Below are 23,059 nucleotides of genomic sequence, written 5' to 3'. Positions count from 1 at the left end.
TCATTGTTAAATGGACTTACCAAGCTGTAATGGATCTGCAGCCCTTGCTCTGCAGCACACATCAATTGTCAGCATAACAAAAAGTGTGTGGCCAAATTTTGGGAGCTCAGCAGTAGCTCAAGGTGACTTTGCAAATATTCCTTACTGCTCAAAGCCAGTGAGACACGAAGGACAGCTGCTCTCAACCACTCAAGTGAGGCAAAAGAAATGAGCCTGTCCTTTGGCACTTTTATTACCTGGGCTTCTCTCTGGCTGCCAGGTAGTTATTGTTTTCACCCTATGAGAAGGAGCCATGACCAGCCAATGCAGTTCGGTGCTGGTGTTGCTGCAGGAGGCAAGTTACTGCACTGCTGCAGATCACTACAGAGAGTGAGAGATGTACTCAAGCACGGTATTTTAAGTAACTCCCTCTCCGCCATCTCACAGCACGTCCTGCCTTGGCTATGCTTAGGAAGCATCATCACCTCTGTAGCACCTTCCGAAATACCATTTTAGCATTCAGCGAAATCTGCATTACAAACATGTATTTCCATGCCTTCAGCCACATGCTGCCATGGGAGGACCGGAGAACCGATCTCCCCCTTGCCAGCTGAGGAAAAGGGCAACTGGCAGCAGGGTGCTGAGCAATTCCTGCACTCCCAGGCAGCTGCCCTCACCAGCATGTTTCTGGACATATGGCTACCCCCTTGCCTGCAAGCAATTCCCGTTTTTTAACACAATTTCTGACAGTCTTGGAGAAGCCATGATGTTATTTTCCTTCCCCAGGGAGGATGAGGTACTCACTTCACCTCTGAGCCCTGGGGAAGAATTGTCTGTGACCCGTTTAGAGAAGGGTCCTCCTAGAAGCCTTCATTGCAGATGACCATCCAGTTGTCACGAATGGAATCACATTCACAAGAGGCTTTCAGAAGGGCTGGGACCAGCCAAGAAGCGAGTATGTCTGAGAGCAGGATGGGTGAAGGCCGTGGGTGCTTTAAGGAAGGGCTCTGCAGCCCTCACTGGACAGATATAACGCTGCCTTTGAAGCACTGATCACAGATAATACAGTATTGCACTAAGATTAAGGTACCTAATGTAACTAAAACCCAGGACCAATGGGACTTATTGACCAAAAGGGAGACAGTAATTGTCTGGATGGAACTTGCCTAGCATCTGATTCAGAGGGAAAAGTGCATGTAGCTCTTAACTGCTAGGCTTATTGGACTCAAATTTGTGGCTGATGTAAACACTTGCTAAAACAGAGCAGAAGGTGACTCTATTGTAAGCAAAATTAATGTGGTTCAGGAGATAAGGACTTTATAACTGATGCTATATGGCAAAAGCAAAGGTTTTCATTTCTAGTAGATTGGGAAAAGTATTTTTTAACACTGCGGCTCACAAAGCTTTTGGGTGAAAATTAATATCTAGGAAGGTAGATGTTTTGAGTTAGATACCAAGCTGATGGTGCAGTCTATTTCCCCTATACATTTGCCTGCTGTAGTGTTAGCAAAGATAGAGTCCTCTGAATTTGAGAGTTGTCATGTCTTTAATATTCCATGCATGAGCCTTGAGGAAACAAAGAGAGGTGAAAGACTAGACGAAAGCAATGTAAGAAAATACACTGGAATCCAGCAATTATTTAACTAAGCCTTCTAACCCACAACAACACTTTGAAAATATTAACACATAATTAGTTTTTGACTCTAGGAGACAATATTGGACCACGGCATACACTGAGAGTGTAGCAATTCTGCAGAGATATTTGTGCAGAATGCTCTTTCGTGATAGCAGTATAATTGTGAGATACGTAGTCCTGAGATATGGACAGAGCTTATTTCTTTTTGATATCTTTATGGCTTAAGTCTTTTGATTACCTAAGGACTCTGATTAATTGTATCTTTCATTATTTATTGTGCTCTTTTCCCTCCCTTCCCACTTCATTTTTACTTGGCATTTTTCTCATCCTTGATGGAAACCTTTAGAGGGGAGGAGAGTAAGGTAGCTGATTTTATGGCTCTTTTTTTGCTTTTGCCAAGCATTGCATGATGTGGCTGAATTTATAATCAAATGCATAAATAAAACGCATTTCAAAAGCTAGGACATGACTCTCTCTGTTAGTTAGTCTGATAGACTTTCTAAGTCAGGCATGCCACATCTGGACCTTTATGTGTCTGACACTAGGGCCTTCTAGGACTGCAGGTTGGTCACCAAACCCCAGGGGTACCGCTTTGATTTTGCACACAGGGAACCATGGGAGGTCTTGGGGAAGGTTGTCCTAGGCCCCTGATTGCTCCCCTCAAAGGCTCAAGGTCAAGAATCTCAGGGTAGCTTAACGTTACTTCTGTTTTGTCCCTATTTTTCTTTACACTATTGATGTTTGTCTGGGTGGCCAGACAAGCTGCCCACATGGGGAGGCAGGTTTGTACGAGCTCTGATATGCAGACAGATCTCACTCTCTGGGCAGCACGCTAGGCAGTTCCCACCTTCTCCACCTCCAAAGTTCATGCAACATTTTGCAAATGCAGCCCCAAATCTCAGTGGATGGCAAGTTGTACAGGGAAGGAAGGACAAGGAGAGAAAATACCACAAGTTTTTAGCTGCTTTCACCATAGCCCACCCATCCTGCCACAGAGCCGTACAGCTGGCAGGACCGAGGCAGCAGGCAGGGAGGTAGCAGGAGGACATGACTGAAAGCAGGAAGCTCCTAACACAAGGCTGGGAGCCAGGTGGCATAAACCAGCCGAGAGTTGGGGGAAATTGGAGGGTGCCTTTATCTGTTGAGTGATTAGGCAGAGCTGGAAGCCTGGAGAGGACCGAGAAGAACGAGGGAGAGCCACTGCACAGGGGTTTTATTGGTGGGGCAGAGAGGGATGATAACACTGCCCCATGCAGCCCTCTTTGCCAAGGGGACCAGGGTGCAGCAGCACTGTTTGAGAGCTGCCGATCAAGAGGCAAGGTGGGATGACTTCCCCAGCTGTGGCACGCAGGGCTGCCCAGGAGTATGCGCCCAGCAGAAGAAAACAGAGTGTTTTTCCAGGTTATTTTGTAGTCTGAGAAACTGGTGTCTGGAGATTTGATATCATAAACATGATGCGGGGATCTGGAGAACGGGAGGCAGCGGGTTTGACAGGCAGGCTGTGTAGGATGGGCAGATGGCACATGCTTAGCGTTTGTGTGTCCGCAAGGCTCAGATCACCGTTTCTTGCCAGGAGATTCTAGAGGGTGAGGAGCTCAGAGGCACACTTCTCCAAGGCCAAAGGTTCCCTTAGCACAGAAATATATTAACCATCAAACTTAATATACCTTAAGAAGAAGAAAGCAGCTGAAAGTTAAATGATTTACTTATCTTAAATATTTACTTGGATTCCCCCCCCGCCCCTTTTTAGCAAATCAGTGTACAGTAAAAAGAAAAAAAGACCTTAATAATAGCAGTGATTAAGAAAAAAATGAATGCTTGAGAATTTTTTTAACATCATGTTCTTTATTTGTGCTCCAATAAGTTTTATTTCCCTGTTTCTTCCATGAAGACAAGATGTATTTGGTGATCCAAATTGTTCCACCACCAATGCTTCTAGATGGACAATGAAAATGCTATAATGCCTGTTGCTTGGTTTTGTGGTTTCTTACTAGGTTTCTGCAGAGTCCCTGCACAAAAGGCTCCTCTTAATGTTGTCGTCATAGGTGTCACTCCTCACAAGGATTTACTCTGGTAGACTTGGAGTCATCATATACTTTAAACTCAGTTAAAACTCCTGTGGAAGTCCTGAAGAGGATTGGGAAGTTAGAGCCACTGATGCTGTTGACAGTGGTTAGCCAGGGGAGAGGGAGGGAGCTCTTTTTTGTTTCCTTTGCAACTTGTGTGTTCTAGTTACCATCACATCCAGTTAAACCCTTGTGGAGAGGGTAAATGTTTACTGTTGGGAATATTCTGAATTTTCACATCAAGACTTCTAGCATCTGCCTAACACCAAGAAACATGAGCATGGATTCTGCAGGCTTGAAGTTGGTCTCACTTTCTCTGCCCACATACTGATGGGCTTTTTGGCAGCTTGAGGTTCCACCTGAAACGCAAATATTAGGCAATGCTCCATTTCAGGGAATGTCTGCTTTTCTGCACAAACAGAGAAGGTAAGGTTGACAGGGTACGGCCCCTCCGACCTTGAACCTCCACTCCAGAGATAAAGCGTACTGAACAGAAAAATGGTATTTATCAATACCAATATTGTTAAAGATCCCCCATCCTTCCTCAGCTAGAAGTACCTCCCAGACAGATCTGGACACTGGAGTAAACATCAGGGAGGGATTTCAAAAGACTACTTTTTATGAATACTAGTGATACCACAAAGCAAAATGAGGCCATTTTCTCCATCTGAAATTGTTCTGGTATCTCCATCTATGACATCCATGGAAAGTTTAAGGTCACTTTACCTCAAGCTAGCAGCACATAATTAATCTTTCAACTTAAAAGTGTTGAGTGCAACTTATTATCTGAAAAGTGGCTTCTCTTCACTAGAGTTCCTGAGGTTCGTTTTTTATTTCAGGGTGGTTGTTCTTCTGTGTTAAGGAGCAGACCAAGTGAGTCACTCTCCGCACCAGGCTCTTCGGGCCGCTCTCATTCAGAAGCACTTGGAATTAATTAGAAAGTAAAAACCGAAGCGTTAGGGCGGGCGTTGGTGTGGGCGGCCCAGCAGGGCAGGGCAGACCCAGCGTGGCGGGCCGGGCCGGAGCGGGGCCCCGGCGGGGCCCTCTGGAGCGGCCCGGCCCTCCCCTCCCCTCCCCGGGCAGCGATGGGCGGGTTCGGCTCGGCTTTCGCCTCCTCTTGAGCTGCCGGGAGCAACGGAGGACGGTCGGTCCGTCTGTCTGGCCGGCCGGCCGGCCGAGGTCCGCCCGGAGCGGCCCCGCGGTGAGTGGGCGCCTGAGCGGTGGCGGGGCGGGCAGGGCGGCCGGGCGGGCAGGGCGCCCCGGGCTCCGGCCCTGGGCCCGCCCCGGCTCCCCAAGGCGGGCCGCTGCTCGCAGCCCCGCTCGGTGGGGTGGCTCGCAGGACGGCGCCTCAAAATAATAAGAGGAAAACAGAAAATGAAAGCCAGGGGCCGGGAGGAGAGCGCCGGCTGCGGAGGTGGGGGTGTTTCTCGCCGGAGGGGCTAGGTGCCGAGGCGGTGCTGTTGGGGTCGAGTGGATGAAACCGAATGTTGTACTAAAAACATTATAATTTTACTTTCGTTGTCCTGGAAGTTTAAATGTTGGTTGGCTTCTGAAGCGATATATAGGCTTTCAGCAAAACTGCAATTTCAGGAGTATAAAAAGTGCGAGAGTTTCTTCTTGCTGTACGTTGTTCTTGCAGATTTTAGTTTTTGAAAAAAAATTTTTTTTAAGTGCCCCCTTATCCAGGACGCACCCCGCGTGTGGCTTTGTGCTCAGCGCCGGCCGGGCCGCCCGCACAGCGCGCCGCCGTGCCCGGCAGCCCGCTGCCACGGACGCTGCCCGAGGGAACGCCTGCGGGGCAGCGCCTCCGCTGCCCGGCCTCGCTGCCCGAACACAGCTCTTCAGTCTTCTGCCTTCCCTAGCTAACGGTAAGGGCGGGAGGAGGGTCCTAACGTAGAAGCGACTTGCTGAAGGTACTGCTTTGCAAACTCTCTGTAACAAATCCGGTTCAGATTGAAACTCCTGGAGCACTGCGTGAGGCTGCAGCTGGCTATCTTCAAGAGGGATCTGCTTCAGACAGGGCATGGCGGTGTGACCGTAGTGCTCAACGAACAGCTGCTTTCTCAGAGGTGAGCCAACGTGCCTGGAAGGGCTGGCCATGAGCGGGGCCACCGGCTTCTATGGGACCTTCCCCAAAAAGGCTGGGGGCCGTTCAAGGTCAGTTGGCAGCTTTGCTGCTGCCAGCGCTCGGAAGAACTAGCATTTGAAGGAGGAGGAGATCAAATATTTCACGCAAGCAAGGTTTTGTTGTCCAGGTTTGCGGGCTTTCCTGCTTGAGTTAATGGCAGGTGGTTATGCTGACAGTAAGGTACCTCTGTTCCCAAATGCGTTGCTCAGACATGGTAAATAGGGTATGTTTTTTTTTAATGGGTCCTGGTAAGGTGTCAGTATTTGTGTGACTTTTAAGTCTCATGTTGAAATAAATGTTTGTAGCTTGAATGTTTTGTTGGGAGGATGTTAAGGATTTTGTCAAAAATCTGCATTTTATTCCAAGGTACATGCAATGCAATTCCAGTGCCTACCTCAGTGTTATCATGGCAATGTTGAATTTCCTTGTTGCTCCACAAGTTAAGTGATTATTTGGAAAAGGCTGTTGTCTGACAAGAGTGAGGGCAAAGATTTACTTATCAAAATGTTGTGATATGCTTTCGTTTTACACCCTGAGGATGAGACTTTCTAAGGACTCAGAGGTAGAAGCCTACCTCCGGTTCAGTTCATGTGGAAATTTCATTTCTCATTCACCTGCTTCTCCTTTACATCTCTTCAAAAATTGTTCATGCCCCTTTGAGTTTATGCATTAGTTTTCAAGTGCATGCATTTAAGTGAATGCAACTTCTGCTGTCTGTCAGGTGGATACGTGAGGGTGGGTAGTGATCGTGTACAGTGATGACTCATGCACATAAAATTTAGAAAAATAATCTGGAAAACTGAGATTGGTGTCACAGATGGAATACTTTTAATGTAATTTCTACTGCTCATATCTGAAGTTTAAGCTTGTAATACATTCTTTCAGCACGTGAGTGAGCTTCAGAATCCATTATTCCCTTACTTCCAGTGTGACTGTGATCTGCAACAGAGAAATGAAGTCCGAGCCAGCAAGGCCCTGTGCTGCAGGTAGTGTTTCCCCAAAGACAGGTACTAGGCAGATGCAAGCTCACGTCTGCCGTGTCATGAGCTCAGTAAGAAAGGCCCAAATGGGATCCGGAAAGAGCCTGTAAAAGTCATCAGATCTCAAGAATGCAGTACTACCCCATATCTTTATTTTATGGCAGTCACTTACTAACAGAGAGATACTGGAAATGTCCTCAGTTCTGTATTGCAGTCTTTTTCTTTGTATCTTAAGTAGAGCTTTGTGGCAGTCAGACACCCCCTGAAGATATTATTCAAGCTCAGAGGGGCTGATAAAAGTGAATTCAAGGCATGCAAATTAGTTGTATGTAAATAGCAGCTTTCAAAACAAAAAGCACAGTAGCTCCCTTTCCAAGTTAAATATACAGAATATCTTTCAGTGTACTGAACCAAAGGGTGGGTTTGGTTTTTGGTGTGTTGCTTTTTTTTTTATTGAGAACAAAATCCAGTTTTACTAGGCAAGCTTGGGCTAAATGGTTACAAAAATAATACAGAGCAATGCTTTCAGGCAGAAGAGGGTGAAACGGGTGTTGGAAGTGGTGTCATTTCCTAGTGTCCTGACATCAAGAGAGGCAGTGACTGTGTGCTGAAAGGCCCTTTTCATGCCACGTAGAGAAAGCTATCATACAGGTCAACACAAAGATCCAGTATATGCCCAGAGTTTAGTAGCCAAAAAAGATTTTTTACTTAGAACATTACTGTCTAGACACGACCAAAAAACCTGAGTATCACCTACGCTGGAGATGTTTTACGGCACTGTGCAGAACTAACCTGAACTGTCTGGGTTTCATGTTGGAGTTTCCTGGCTCGTTAAAGAAAAACTCTGAGGTTTGAGTGAGCTGTCTGCAAGTCCTGGAGGAGGGACAAGGTAATCGGAAGGATTTTCATTACTAAAATCTTTAGTAAAATCTCAGAAAACAAACTCATTCAAGTAATTTGCTACACATAAAAAGTAGTTTTGGGGTGAATTTTTCCCTTAGCTTTTACAGTATTGGTTTGCTGAGCTTTGGGTGAAAAGCTTTTCGATTTGCAACTCTCTGCTTGTGAAATGAATAAAACTGCTTCAGCAAATACAGCTACATAAAGTGCTTATGCAGAGTACTGCAGATGCATGCTTCTGTACGCTATATTCACTTCACTCTTGCTGTGTAGTATCTGGTTTTTTTAAGTACTGTAAATAATCCCTGAGCGGACTTTGCAATACTGTATGGGTAGGTGAGATTAGATATCTGGAAGGCAGGGATGAGTTATCTTTCAAGTGTGATCACTATGTGATCTCGAGTATGTTACTACTTGCAGTACATGTTTCCTCATTGTGAAGATTCTTTGTACGGCTCTTCTGAGCCTACAACTCTTAAAACGCAATAAAGATACTGAACTGGAAGGCATTAGCCAAGGGAAGTTTGTCATTATAAGGTGTGTATAGGTATGTCATACAGTGATTATGCGTGGCCAAGAGGCTATAAGATCAAAGTTTGGAATAATCAAGAAGACAGGCAAAACTGAAGCTTTTTTCTTCTTTCCTTCCAATGTACTGACTGACTTGTATAACAAGAGCAAATATGGAGACAAATAAATACATTTGCATATTTACCCCTAAGAATAGGTAAGCATTAAAGTTCTGGGTGAACTAATCTTTGGATCCAGAAGTCCAAGTCTCAGATCTTTGTTCTCCAATTATAAGGATCAGGACCAAAAGAAGGTTATAGATACCAGAAGTAGGACTTGAGTTCAAACTATGGAATTTTCCACTTAGGTCTTACCTAACCCAGCAGTGCAGTAAAGCTTCATTTTTCCTTTTTTTGGAGTGTGACTTTCCTCTGCCTGTTCTCAGAACAGTGCCACAAAGAGGCATGTTCTCCCCAGTTGTGCTTGGAGCTATTTTCATCTTTCTGGTTTGCAGCCCCCATGCGTGGCTCATCCGAGTTAGGCATCGAGTTGGAGGAGTGGGAGTATGAAACAGGGCAGGAGCTGGAGAAAAGCATTGATGCCTTGCTAGAAATACCTGATAGGTGTGGAGAGTGAGCGGTCTTAATATTAAGTATCTCACAAAGAGCATGAGACCTGGCAATGATGTTCAGTCTCAGCATCTAACAGAGCATGAATTGTACAGGGCATCATAACAGGATGATGTACCTCCCCTGTCTTACGCAGAAAGCCTGTCCCTGCTGATGCCATCATGCTGTTCACAGTTTTGGAGCCAGGGAGGCCTCAGTTCGAAACACGGCTCCTTTTCAGTAGCAGTCCAGTGACAGGCTGGCAAAGAGTGAGCTGTGTTTGGTTATTTGAAAGGATGCAGGAGCTTACCCATCAGAGAGACACTCACTGTTCCTGGGTCTGCAGTGAATGAAAACACCTTTTGGGAGGCCTGGCACAGAGCAGAAGATAAAATGTGAACCCTTGCCTCTTGTGTTTTCTGTTGGCTATCAGCATCTGTCCTGTGTGTTGGCTTTAGATAGCCTCCTGCACACTGTAGCCTGGTAGATCTATGGAGTACGCTATGGTGTAAGGTGGAAGAGTTGGATTACTTGGGTCAAATTGTTTTCTAATTGGAAGGCTGTTCTAAAAATCTCTGAATATCTTTGTCTGAAAAGAGAAGCCAGTTTAAACATTAAGTATTGTAGCTGCCTCTACTCTTACATGCATTCCTTTGATATGGTTAGGATCATTTGCTTAGGCTGTTCTAAGACAGTAGGTGCCTGGGTTGGTATTGTCTTTCTAGCTACAAGAACTGAAGGCAGTCATCTGTCTGAGCTAGCAGGCCGCTGGAGGCATGGCTGTGTGTAAACAGCTATATAGTGCTGATGCATGGCACTCTGGGTACTTCCATATGCAGTGTCAAACCTGGAATGGAAGAATGGAAACTGTACACTCCAGCCAGCTAGACCGAGGTTTAAAAGAAGGCATTTCCTCTCTGCATAGCTCTGGGATCAGTGCCTTGTAATGGGCTGACTGCAGGGGAAACAGGTAGTTTAATCACCACGCTTAAATTAACTTCTCTCACTTCTCCCCTCATGTTTTTGAGAGATTCACACTGCAGCGATAGTAGCAGTGAATGTTTTATAGTTACTCGTGAAATGTTGACTAAATGAACAAATTTTGAGAGGGACTCTTCAGTGGCATCCTCAGCATGGCTAGCTCTAGTACTGATTTGGTAATTAATTTGGTCATAAACAATGCATAGGACATTAGTTTGGTTGATGTTTGCACTGCACAGAGAAGGTGTAATTAGCACATAAGCAAATAACATTGTTAGCACACCGAGACTTCAAGGCAGTGTTAGAAAGGGAAGCCTAGGAGTTAGATTTTTCAGGGTTCTGCTGCTGTCTCTGGCCTTGACTTGACTGTAGCACCAGGCGAATGGGCTTCTGGCTAAAGTTTAACAACTTTGACGTACTAGTAGTAGCAGGTGTTGTGGTGAAAAGAGTGTTTTCTGGAGGATTCTGGATGTTTTCTAGAAACCAGGAGTGCTGTAAGAATGCTAGTGGTCACCGTTGGTACTGTTCAGTTTCATTAGGGCCTGTCTTGGAAAGGTTTTGCTCTTTCACATTCAGGCAATAGGTTGCCAGTATGAAATGTGCTTTGATATAATCACCTTGTTTTACTGTTTGCAGGCAGCCTGGACTAGTTCAAGTATTCCGGCAGAAGTGTTCTGCCTCCCTTACATTGTGCCCATTGTGTTTTCCACTTGTGTGTGTTGTTTTGGTCAGATGTAATTTACTTGCAAACCAGCTTTTAAAGTGTGAAGAACATTCCTTGCAATATGTCGTTGGCTGAAATAAAGCCACTGTGTAAAGATTGCGTCTTCTTGGGTAAAAAAATCTTTATAATATTTGGCAGGTGTAATCATTGCATTAAGAAAAAAAATATATAAATGAAATTTAGACCAAGCTGTGCAGTGTTAGGGATATACTAATTGTAGTTAATTCTCAGCAAATGAATTGAATTGACTGTTGAACTACAGTAACCCTGTGTCTGTCTTCGGATGGTAGAACAAGCTGCAGATGGCGACTTTTATCAAGAAGGCCTCCCAGAGAGACAGTGCTGCTGCACCCTCCATTTCGCAACATTGCCAGAAGCAGGTTTATTCTACGGGATATCAGCTTCCCTCCTAGGGAAGGTGATTCTTTGCTTAACAGGGATATAATGGGGGAGAGGCTCTTTCCAAGTTTGCTTGGAAATTGTTTTCCCTGTGCTTATTTAAGACTTTTAACCCTTGCTTTTCATGTATACTATATTCACTCCATTAAAAAGTCTCCTGTAGCACATTAATTTATGTGTTAGTGAAAATGGCCTTTCTTTTGTGTTTTTAGGGAGTCCTTGAGATGGCAGCAATGGCAGAACTCGACAATGTCCATTCAGTGACTGAAGTGCCAGAAGGAGACAATGATAAACGCAGTTTCCATCACAGAATGTTCTTGGAACCTCAAGAGAAGAAGAGAAGCATGAAGGCCTTGGTGGTTAAGCAAGCAAAGAAAACTTGTAGCTGTACTCCAGCCAAAGTTAAAGACTATGTTTTCAGTTTCTTTCCTGTCTTGCAGTGGCTTCCTAAATATAAACTAAGAGAGTACCTGCTGGGTGACATAATGTCTGGCGTGATTGTGGGGGTTTTACTAGTCCCACAGTCAATTGCCTATTCTCTCTTGGCTGGGCAGGAGCCTATTTATGGCCTTTATACATCCTTTTTTGCTGGAATTATTTATTTCATATTTGGAACCTCCCGCCACATCTCAGTTGGCATCTTCGGTGTGATTTGCCTGATGGTGGGACAAGTGGTGGATCGTGAAATACAGAGAGCTGGCTATGACTTAGAGCCAGCTGTGCTTAGCGTCCTCACAGATACAGCAGCACATGCAAACACCACCATTTCACCTGTGAATCAGACATCGCAGAAGCTGCTTTGTGATAAAAGCTGCTATGCAATTACGGTGGGAGCCACCATGACCTTCATAGCTGGAGTCTATCAGGTAAGAGGAGGTGGACAAAAAGGTGTTCTGTAGAAATAGTTTTAATTCTTTAGGTGATTGTCCACATGTGCAGGCCCGGCAGGCAGTTCGTGTCCTCAATCCGCATCCCTGAGCAAGCAGACATAAGGAGGACTGGAGGTCTGCAGTTACTGTGGTGCAAGAAACTCTGCTGTGTCCTCTCCTTTCTGTTTGGTGGTTTTTGTTGTTTTGTTGTTTTTTGTTTTGGTTTGTTGTTTTTTTTTTTTTTAAATAGCATTTTGTGATTGCATTGCTACTCTGCTGGGGACTGTAAGGACCTGCACGTAACCACCTGCTGCTCTCACACAATCTGCTCACCACCTTCCTTGCTGTGGCCTGGAGCTTTTTTTTTTTTCCTGGCTTATAGCTTAGGCCTCAATTTCATTGGGCCAAAATGTGGTATGGCAGTTCTTAACTCCAGACTTCAGTCATTAGCCTTTTATAAAAAAAATAATCTGGACAGTAACAGTATCTCCAGTTCCTTTTAATTTGTCACTGGGCTTGTAAAACTCTGCTGTTTGCCTGTTCAAAGCCAAAACAATGACACTATGAAAAGGACGCTACTGAGATGATAAAATATATTTGAAATAAAACTCTTTAATTATTACCATATTAAAATATATTACTTTACAATATTTTACCACTTCTTCTCTACTTACTTCCTAGAATTCACTGCTTGCTGAAATTAAAGCAGATATCTTTGGTTTTAGTGTCATGCATTAACTAGAATGGATTTACTTTTAACAGTACTGCAGAGCTGTGGTATTTCAGTTAGTGAGTTCCATTCATTAGTTCCTACAGTGACCTCCAGGGTGATAGCTAATCAAACTGCAGAGAAGTGGGAAAGGAAACGTACCCGTGATACTCTAAAACACTGGTTTTAGATACAACCTGGGTCGACTTCTTGTACTGCAAGTTAGTGTTGAGTAATTTCAGAAATATTCTAGGACTCCTGAGGTACCTGGATTTTGTGTTTCATCACTGTGGGATGGATGCAGTTTTGGAGTTGTGAATTGCATGTAATATTCTTTGCAAATACAAGTACAATTAAGTTTCTTTACAAGAAGAAGTAAGGTAAAATTAGCTGAAGTCCCTCTTAAGCTAGGCATATTCTACTTGCTGTCTCTCTGCCTGCTAAACAATAGGTCTTCGCACCCTCAAATATTATTTTTTTATTGGAAGTTCCAACCAAAATAACATTTTCTTTGCATCAGAAACTTTACAATCAAAATGCAAAAAGCAAGCCTGCTCACACCAGTTGCCTACAGCATAACTAGGCGGGACAATTATTGCTAATGTTTTACAGCTAGAAAAACCTTGAGTTAACTTAATTACTGAGGTTGTGAGGGGAGCCTTTTTTAGAGCTTGGCTCTCAGCCGCTGTCCAGTCAGTCCAGGTCCCAAACCTGTCATCTCTTTAGTAATGCTTTGCGGTTCTTATGAATTTTCCAGCCATGATCCTAGTCTTTATTTTGTCTTATCTACCTAATAGGATCTATCAAATTGATACTACTTAAAGTTTAACACCAGTAAGTTCTGGCCTTCAGATAAGAGTGTAGACAGCCCTCTTGTCGAGATCGGAATTAAAAGGTTTCTAGCAAACTATTGTGAGAAGGTCCATGCTCCATTTCGCATGGAGGTTGACGGGGAAAAATGGACATTTACCAGGTGCGAAGGTGCATGTGTAGGGTAGGTATCCATAAAACCAGTCACTCCCATGAGAGAGCACCAAGGATTTGTCCATTCAGCTGGCATTAATAAAAATGAATAATAAGGCGCTTTAAAAATGTATCTCTATAATCTGCATCACAAGTTTTTGCAGCTCATACGCTTTCTGAATCAAATGCACCAAACCTTATGCAGTGCAAAGGACAGCTGTTACGCCATAAGCTATATTTTGATTGCATATTCTAAGATAGGCAAAGACAACCAAAAAGGTTTTGGATCCCTGCAAGGTTCACACAGATTTTAAGAACTTGAGAAAGAAGTGGTAAAAGTAGCCAGTATTTCAAATGCTTTTTTCATTAGGGTTTTTTTGTTCACAAGGGCAACTGGGAGTTAGAACTGAACCCATGAGCAAATAACAGATGCAGGTTCAGAGTACAAAGAACCTAAAAAACCCACCTGCTCTGTGTTAGAAATGCATTTTGTTTAAGTGCAGCGTACCAGGAGCAGCTAAATGCTGGAGATGCTTTCCCCCGTGCTCAGACCATGTCTTGTCCTCCAGGGCTGTGCATGCAGGGCCATGTTTTTTTTTGTTTGGGTTTTTTTATTTCTACTGCTACTTCCCTCTAGAGTCCCACAGTGATGACATCTGCAAGATTTGCATCCTAATCTGTTCTGTGTGGTTGATTCCTTCTAGGTGGCCATGGGTTTCTTTCAAGTGGGCTTCGTCTCAGTGTACCTCTCTGATTCGTTGCTGAGTGGATTTGTCACGGGTGCCTCCTTTACCATCCTAACCTCACAAGCCAAGTATCTCCTGGGCCTAGACATTCCACGGAGCAGTGGTGCTGGATCCCTCATAGCCACATGGATAAACATATTCAGAAACATACACAAGACCAACATCTGTGATCTCATCACCAGCTTCTTGTGCTTTCTTGTACTTATCCCAACCAAAGAGCTTAATGAACGTTTTAAATCCAGGCTCAAGGCTCCAATACCAGTTGAACTAGTCGTAATTGTGGCAGCTACTCTGGCATCTCACTTTGGGAAGCTGAGAGAGACTTATGGCTCAAGTGTTGCTGGACACATCCCAACTGGGTTTCTGCCACCCCACCCTCCAGACTGGAAACTGATTCCTAATGTGGCTTTGGATGCTATCCCCATAGCTATCATTGGCTTTGCAATCACTGTCTCCCTCTCAGAGATGTTTGCCAAAAAACACGGTTACTCTGTGAAGGCCAACCAGGAAATGTATGCCATTGGCTTCTGCAACATCATTCCCTCTTTCTTCCATTGCTTCACAACAAGTGCAGCTCTTGCCAAGACTCTTGTCAAAGAGTCCACAGGCTGTAGGACACAAATGTCTAGCATGGTGACTAGTTTGGTAATCCTATTAGTCCTCCTCGTGATTGCACCTTTATTTTATTCCCTTCAGAAATGTGTCCTTGCTGTCATAACCATTGTAAACCTCAGAGGAGCCCTGCAGAAGTTCAGGGACCTGCCAAAAATGTGGCATTTGAGCAGAGTGGACACAGTGATCTGGGTAGTTACTATGGCAGCCTCAGCACTCATCAGTACAGAGATTGGTCTTTTGGTTGGTGTTTGCTTCTCTATGCTCTGTGTCATTTTCCGAACTCAGAGACCAGAGGCACCGCTGCTTGGCTGGGTGGCAGAGTCTGAAACGTATGAATCCCTGTCTGCTTACAAGAACTTGCAAACCAAGCCAGGAATTGTGGTGTTCCGTTTCGAAGCACCCCTCTACTACATCAACAAAGAGTGCTTTAAATCCACCCTGTACAAGCAAACTGGGGTCAACCCAGTCTGGGTGAAGGCAGCAAAGAAAAAGGCAGCAAAGAGAATGCTTAGAGAAAAAGAGGTGGATTCTGGTGGCAACGAGACCAGCACCTCTGTGGATTTTGTCTCTGAACCTCTGGGGTTTCACACAATAGTGATTGACTGTTGTGCAGTACAGTTTCTGGATACAGCAGGAATACGCACACTCAAAGAGGTCTGCAAGGACTACAAGGAGATAGATGTTCAGGTGCTGCTGGCCCAGTGCAACCCTTCAGTGAGGAGTTCCCTGCTCCGAGGAGAATTCTTTAAAGAGGGGGAGGACCACCTTCTTTTCCACAGTGTGCATCAAGCTGTGGACTTCGCGTTGGGTCCACAGGGGTACAGTAGGACCAGTGCTTCTAAGAACTAGTTGTGGAAAGGGAGCAAGCTGGAAAAATGCGGGGGGAAAAAATGGTTGTGGGTCTGTATGTCTATGCAATATATATATGCACTCAGGTAAGAAGAGGCAGTGTTGGTTTTAACACACTGGTTACCACGCAGTCAGTTTTGAATCTTTAAATTTGTGTGCTGGGTATAGGAATTAAGTAGGTGGTAGTGAATGAAGGCAGTTCTTAACTTGATTGTGGCCAATCTGTGAATCAAAGAGTTTTCATATGGTGGTTCATCTTATTTCTCTTCTCTTTTGAACTTCCCATGTCTCAGTTCCCCTCTTAAGTTTTGATCATCAGTATTGAAGTCTTTATTACAACCCTGTCTTTATGGATGGGATGGGATTTTGAAGTAATCTGGGCATCCTGACTAGCCAAATAATGTGAGGCAACTCATTTCTTGTCCCTTGTTCTGGCATTGCTTTTCCTTATCATCACACCCTTATATCTTCTAAAGAATGACTGATGGGGACTGTTCGCTCTGGTCTTCACTGTGGGTGACTTTGTAACCTCCCTGAATTTGAGACAGATAGATAAATAAAATCTAAACATGCATGAAAAGGTCTTAACGAATAGCTTCTAGCCACCTGTCACCTCCAGAGGCTTTGTCGTTGTCTCCCAAGAGTGCAATGCAGCCAGGCAATGGGGATAATCTTACCTCATTTCTATGCAGGCCTTTATGTGCCAGGAAAGTTTGCCTCTTTTTTGGAGTGATTTTTATTCAGACGTGACTATTTAGAAGTCTGATTCATACTTATGGTCAGTTGTTTGTTTTCTTAATATTTAGGAGCTCTTTTAGGTATAGAAAATCTCCAATTCTTGAGTTTCAACATAAAACAGTCCGTATAGCTGGTTTTATATGCCAGGCAGACAGAAACACAGGCACCAAAATGAAAAGAGCCAAATAGGTTGTCCAACGTATGTTCCAATTTGTTCATGTCAGGCAGACTTCATGTATGAATGCAGGTTTTATTGACAATGGACCCTTTATGCATGATCTGTCATGGACTTCATGTAATGTGGATGGACAGGCCAAGAAATACAGCCATTACAAAATGAGCCAGAGAAATTCTTTACTGAACATTATTTCACCATGTTAGTGTAAATAAAACTTTATACTTTGATTTTTAAATTATACAGAACAGTGGAGAGTGCCCATTCTTTGTACTAAATACAAGCACTGGGCAGGAAGAGGTTCTCTTTTCTTACACCAATGGAATACAATTATGAAGGTAGAATTGGGAGCTGAACAGTTTTTACTGAGTACCAGCTATACATAGCATGCAGCACATCCTTGGAAGATGGTGGTTTCTCCCAGGGGAGTTTAAATTCTGAATTGCTGGTTCTTCGCAGCTTTTAAAAGGAAAAGGTATTGTATACAGGCAATAGTCTCATCCTTAATCATTGAAAAATAATTAGTCAAGAGTCAAAAAAGGAATAAAGTGCAGTATCATGAAACATTTTCTAAATAGAAATATATTTTGAGTTTAGGATTGGTTTTTTTTTTCTGAGCTAGGACCAGCAACTATTCCCGTCTTTCTCTGAAAGGTGAAATGCCACGTATCACTTCACTGGGGCCTCAAGATAAGGACTTAGCAGAAAAATTAGTCCCGGGACCTGACAACCTTTATGTGTTAACTGAACTTACTACGTTTTTTAGGACATTATAGCAGCATATAGAAATACTGGGGGAGGTTGGGGGTGGCTGTAGCATGTATGGAAAAGGAGCACATGACTGAGATCTGTGCATTATGTGTTCTAGAACTGGCATCGTTAAGGAAACAAGTCTCCAAGTGTCAGAGAGAAAATACTAAAGCTTCTGTGGTATTCAAAAACCACAAATACTGTTCTTTCTCAGCCTTAAGGTGTGTTTATACAAGGAGATGAATTCCAAACAGCTACTGCTGAATTTTTCCTTTTCTGCAGTAACCTTCCCTGAACGTTTTTATTCTGGACTGAGAATCCCTTATGCATTTTGGATAATTATAACTACTGAATTGGTATGGATTAGGCTAAGCCTGCATAAAAAGCAGCGAGTGGGGTTAACACCTACACAGGGAGTGAGTGCTGGATGGAAATTATGTTTTAATTCCTCACCATTCCTGTTTTGCACTGATTTCCTGCTCAGAGCCCCTGGGTTGGTGTGGAGAGTGAGCTGGCACACCTGCGGCAGTTCCTGCAGCTGGGTGCCAGCTTGGGAAGGCTTGTCACCGCAGGGGTTTGTGCCTGGCCACCGAGGGGCTGGCTGCGGGTAGGGGAGCAGTGCAGACCTCTGTGTGTGTATTCAGCTGATGGCAGTGCCATGGCTGGGGGGGAGTCCCTTTTCAGCACAGTTTGTTCATGTTACCAGAAAGCATCTCTAGAGCTTTGAACAAAAGCCTTGGTACCGTTTTAAAATGCTGATTTTAACTAATATTTTTCAGGAGAGCAGAGCAGTGCTAGAAGCAATGCTTCCTTTTCAAAGCCCTGAGGAAAAATCTCAGAACAGCAAACAATAAGCAGTGTATGTTGTTACTGTAAATGTTCCTGCCTACCCCCAGCTACTTATTCTCACCCCTTTGCCTCTCAGACATGGGCTGCTGGGGGGAGGAGGAAGAATGAGCAGCTGGCCAGGAGACTTCCTCTAAGGAAGGTCAGCTGCAGATGGGATAGAAGTAATGTAAAAATTGCTCTGGGTGTTTCATTCCTGTTTACGCTCACAGCTCCTCTCTCCCATACCCTTTCCGTGCTGTGCAGGTGAGATTTTTTGACCTGTGACCATGCACAGGTTTGTGTAGCCAAATTCTAAGCGAGAAAGGGAAAAAGGTAACTATTTATTAAAAAATGTTTTTTCAAATCCATTTCTACCTGTCCCAGGAAGGGAGGAATAGCGATGTTACTTCCAAGAAGTGTGCACTTTCCACAGCTAGCAGGATGCATATTTGTAGCTCTTGGGTATTTGTTTACATAAAAGCACAATAAAACAGCCATAAATTGATTTTTCAAAGAATTAATTTAGATTACAGCTAAAAGATATACTGAAGTGATTTATGTTTAGCTAGAGCACATTGGATTTGGCCTCAGTGCTGTTTGTGCAGCCACGACTTACAATAAAGCCTCCAAATTCCATTTCAAGTAAAACATAAGAAACGGTATTAAAACGCAACATCAAAAGCAGCCAGCCAGCCAAAAGAGCAACGTTTAATATTCCTATTTAAGATAACGTCCAGAGGTCATAGTATTAATACGTCTATATTAATGCACACAGCCCTGGTTAAAAGGGAGCAGAAATAAATGACATTTGCCGGAGAGTTCAGTATAATAGAGAGTCCATTGGAATTAACCGAAGATTAGAGCTTGTCATGGCTGGAATTCTTAAAACAGTGGGGTTTCAGCCATTTTAGTTCTAGGCCTAGAATCGTTTTTTAACAGAGACATTAATCTGATTTAAACCTGCTGGCAAGAAGCAAATTTCACTTGAATATGTTTATGGACCCTTTAGAAGTGATCCAATTTCACCTTTAGGAATAGGGGACCACTGATTGAAAATTGTTGCCCTAAAGAATGTGTTTTCTAAAGGAATTTCATATATATATACACACATACATGTGTATGTGTATTTGTGTGTGTGTGTACACGTATACCTTTTGCTGCTCTATGATGGATGTAGCAGCTATATACATCCATTTACGCTTTTGCGATACTCGGGCTTCTGTCCTGGAGAGGGCTCTTCTGCCTTCTACTGTTTTAAATGAACAGTGGAAAACAGGTACCGGATTCTATGAGAGGATTTCAGCCATACCCGCTGCCTTCTTTACCTTCCCTAACCCCTGTGATCTATAGGAAGAGGGAATTTCAGAACAATTGGTTTTGGGTTTATGTATCCATCTGGAACAGGAGCGTTCATCCCAGGTGCAGCCTTCAGAATGCCAGGCCAGACTGGAAGATGGTATAAATCAGTTGATCTCCATTCCCAAACATACTAATCAGCAATTATCAGTCTAAATGAAGAATTAAGAGATCATTAGCACATTCATTAATGACAACACAGCATTATGGAAATTAACACTCATGGTCACAGCTATACTAAAGACTCCTGGAAGACTTCAGTAGTCTCCTGCTAAATGTCAGGCTCTTTTTTTCCCCGTCTATTGCTGCTACAAATAGTAGTGTCAGTTCCTCCTAACGAGGCTGTTGCACTAATAAATGTTTCACTTGTGTGAATGTTTTGACATGGAAACAATTTTCAGGCCAGTTCATAAAACAGGGAAGGGTACTATAGTGGGGCACATAGTGCTTATTTTTTGATTTATAATGACATTGCCAACCTTAGTCTTGTGTGATTGGGTGATCTTTATTCCCTCGTAAGCCACTGCAGCTCCATCTGCTCTTCTCTAATTCACTGTGAGACCCACCTTCACTTTCTTGATGCTTCTTTCTGCATTGTGCTGAAAGACATTGCATATGATTGACTGTGAATAGAAGAATCATTGCCTATGTGTATGTTGCTATTACATGTGACCTGCTACTCAATTTTCATGCCAGATTTTTTGCTAAGGCTAAAGCTCCTGAACAGAGAGTGTAAAACAACCCCCAAACCCCACCAGTCATCAGGGTGCTGGGACTGGGCAAAAGGGGGCTGTGGGCAGCTGGCAGGGGACCACCACTGCATGTGTGTCCCTGCGAGCATGCTGGGGTCCTAGCCCGGTGTGGGGCTGTGTGAGGGCTTGTGTAAGCTGCAGAGTAACCGTGCCACCTGGGAATGACAGACTAACCTGGAGGTGTATTTATGATGAGGCTACTGTGATGCTGTGTTACGCAGCCATGTGCCTTTCTCCGTAATGAGTGTAATAATAACCCAGGACCTAGTTCCTGCTCAGTGCTGCTGCATGAGTCGCTGTCCTGAACTACATATGTAAGGGATTTCTGTGTTCACACTTATTTATTTTTATCTAATTTAAATCTCAGTCCGCACGTGGCAGCAGAGCTTCCATGATTGCTGCTCTCCTTCCCCATCGGGCTGCGGTGATGAATGGAAAGGTGCTCTCTCTCAGGGAAAAAACACAGCGCTCGCTTCTGCTGGCTTGTGCCAAGAGAAATGACAGTCCACTGCTGATCAGTCTGAAGTGCAGAGGTGAGGTATTATGGTCAGGAAAGCGTCCTGGCTGCGGCACCAGGGTGTTAAGCTGGTTGATACCCAGCTGTTTCCCGCAGCCTTTTGCTGAGGACACCTGCGAACTCTGCCTGTGCCGGGTCCTAGATCCAGGCTTAACTGGTGGAGTCCAGTCTTTTTGTGGCCAGTCCTCCCTTGAGAAGATCAGCAGTGCTGTGCATCTCCATGGGTCCAGTTCCCTGAACCTTTCACCCAAGGGCTGTGCTCACAACCTGTTCCCCACTGTGCTCAGCGACTTGCTGTCATCTCTAGTGCTGCTGGTGCAAAGAGCTTTTAAGCAGGTTGAAGTCACGTCGCTCACATGTCTCCATTCCAGAAATGGTGCAGGAACACCTGTGCTGGCCCTGCAGCTGGGCACACAGGCAGGCGCAAGGCTCACTCGGGCTCAGCACTGACCTTAATCTCCATGCACTCCTAGCACAGTGAGGAGCACGGCTGGGCCGTCGGAGGCTGCTGGTCTAGAAGAAGACCACAGAAACTGGAAAAGAGGAAACCCTTTGAATTGAGGGTGAAACTCTTCAGGCAAATAGTTTGTTTCAGGCCATTAACTTCTGTTGTGTTTTTTTTTTTTTAACATGCTTTGGAAAGGTGATGAAATGATTGAGGTGATTTACATTTTTTAAAATTGTTTTTTAGTAACATAGCTAAGCTACTGAAGCTGTGACATGGACAGCAGTCGTCATCTGCTAATGCCGTACAAGGTGCTTTTTATCTGTGTAGTTTATTTTGTTTTGCTGAGTCTCAGTGTAGGATGCTGTTGTGAGGCTTCAGTATTAATGTAACTGTCCACGCTAGAAGGGCTTTCTGCTTCTATGCTGGCATAGATAAAAGGAGTAATGTCTTTAGTGCAGACTTTGCACTGTGAATGACCTTGTTAAGTCCCAAGAATTACTTGCACCTGGTTTTCATGTTTGTAAGCCTTTGTAGGATCAGCTGCTCATGTGAAAAACTACCTGATTTTTACTAGTTCAATCAAATTCTACCTGAAGTGGAAATAATTCTGAGTCTTGCATTTTCTTTTGAGATCACTGCAATGCTAAAAGTGAGGCCTCTGGTTAGGTAAAATTGCAAATATTTAATATATTTAGTTCATAGTGTAATTAGTAACTTTCTATTTTATTTTCTAGAGATGATATAAGCTAAGGCATATTGCTGTTTCTCTAACGTGCAAATACACAAAATATTAAAACATTGGATGGAGAATCAAATCTCCATTGAGTAGACTTACTGCCAAAAATATTTGAATTCCAGCTCCCTCTAGCTCTGAAAGCACTTAGCTCTTAGTTCAGATCCCAGATGATCTCAGTACTCTGCAGGAAGGTAGGAAATGAAACATTTGCTGGACTTGAGTCCAAGTTTTTTATGTTTTATTTTTGACTAAAGGAAGAAAATTTTACATGTACTTGAAATGCAGTTGAAACATGGTTAAAGAGAAGTAAAGCCTCACTTTTTCTGGTAAGCACATGATGCTTTGAATTCATCAGCCTCTTGAGCCCCCGAGCATCATCTCTGCTACCTTGGTATGTTCTGGGGTATGATTTTTGAATTACTTAAAGAATAATTTTAGACATAATGGTTGCAGAATAAACAAAATGGCAATTTTTGCCTGGAGTAGCTTTTTGTGTTGGAGAATCAGTTAACCAAACAATACCTCAGAAATTGAATAAATTACATGGGCCAGCTGACCTAACCAGTTTACAAAATAGTTTATTTGAATAAAATGTGGAAAAGTTGTATGGTGTGTATAAAGGATTGCCTTACGATTTACTGTGACTTACCTGTGCAGTAAAAATGAGGTATAATGTTTCCCCCAGTTTGGTGGCAGAATCCAGGGTGCTGGGGGAGCTATCTCTGTGGCATCAGTAGGTGCTGGTTAGGTGTTTGCTGGCAGGGACCTTGCCTTGCACCCAGCATGGGGAGAGATGTGTTGCCATCAGCTCCTCATTGAGTGCTGTGCTCACCGACCAAATGTTTGTGATGAAAGTTGTATTTTGTCAGTCGTCTCCTGGTGTCCTGCCATGCTATGGGATATAGCCTCAGCACATTGCTGACTCTCCTTTACCCTGTCTCTGTTTGTTGGGCCTGTATCAGTTGTCATTTTTAAATGCTGATGTGCCTTAATGCATTGTAGAAGATTTGTTAGCACAAGAATTTTCTGTCAAATATGGTAAAATCTTTGGGATTTCTTTATCGCCATTAAAAGATTATGTTTTTTCTGTTGTCGGA

The 23,059-nt window shown here is 43.7% G+C and overlaps 2 protein-coding genes across 4 annotated transcripts in view; both read left to right on the top strand.

The window, feature by feature from the left end:
* Nucleotides 1-8,835, top strand: part of LOC104042756 (tripartite motif-containing protein 5-like) — a 20,205-nt gene extending 11,370 nt beyond the window's left edge. Inside the window, 1 exon segment of the mRNA XM_064458168.1 lies at nucleotides 8,714-8,835. Within this exon segment, the coding sequence (XP_064314238.1) occupies nucleotides 8,714-8,835 (122 nt within the window).
* Nucleotides 4,699-23,059, top strand: LOC104042453 (sulfate transporter). 3 transcript variants are annotated; one of them, XM_064459006.1, is made up of 4 exons: nucleotides 4,699-4,882; nucleotides 10,803-10,930; nucleotides 11,124-11,777; nucleotides 14,157-23,059. In XM_064459006.1, exons 3-4 carry the CDS (start codon nucleotides 11,136-11,138, stop codon nucleotides 15,660-15,662), a joined length of 2,148 nt encoding a protein of 715 aa, XP_064315076.1. In that variant the 5' UTR covers nucleotides 4,699-4,882; nucleotides 10,803-10,930; nucleotides 11,124-11,135; the 3' UTR covers nucleotides 15,663-23,059. The 3 variants fall into 3 exon arrangements, with proteins under 3 accessions (XP_064315076.1, XP_064315074.1, XP_064315075.1); XM_064459004.1 differs by lacking the exon at nucleotides 10,803-10,930 and having other exon boundaries at nucleotides 4,768-4,882; XM_064459005.1 differs by lacking the exons at nucleotides 4,699-4,882; nucleotides 10,803-10,930 and adding an exon at nucleotides 5,015-5,095.

The sequence above is a fragment of the Phalacrocorax carbo genome, chromosome 8 (assembly GCF_963921805.1).
Source record: "Phalacrocorax carbo chromosome 8, bPhaCar2.1, whole genome shotgun sequence".
In the NCBI taxonomy this organism is placed as follows: domain Eukaryota; kingdom Metazoa; phylum Chordata; class Aves; order Suliformes; family Phalacrocoracidae; genus Phalacrocorax; species Phalacrocorax carbo.
The sequence above is the reverse complement of the archived record's forward strand: the minus strand, read 5'-3'. Positions and strand labels throughout refer to the sequence as shown.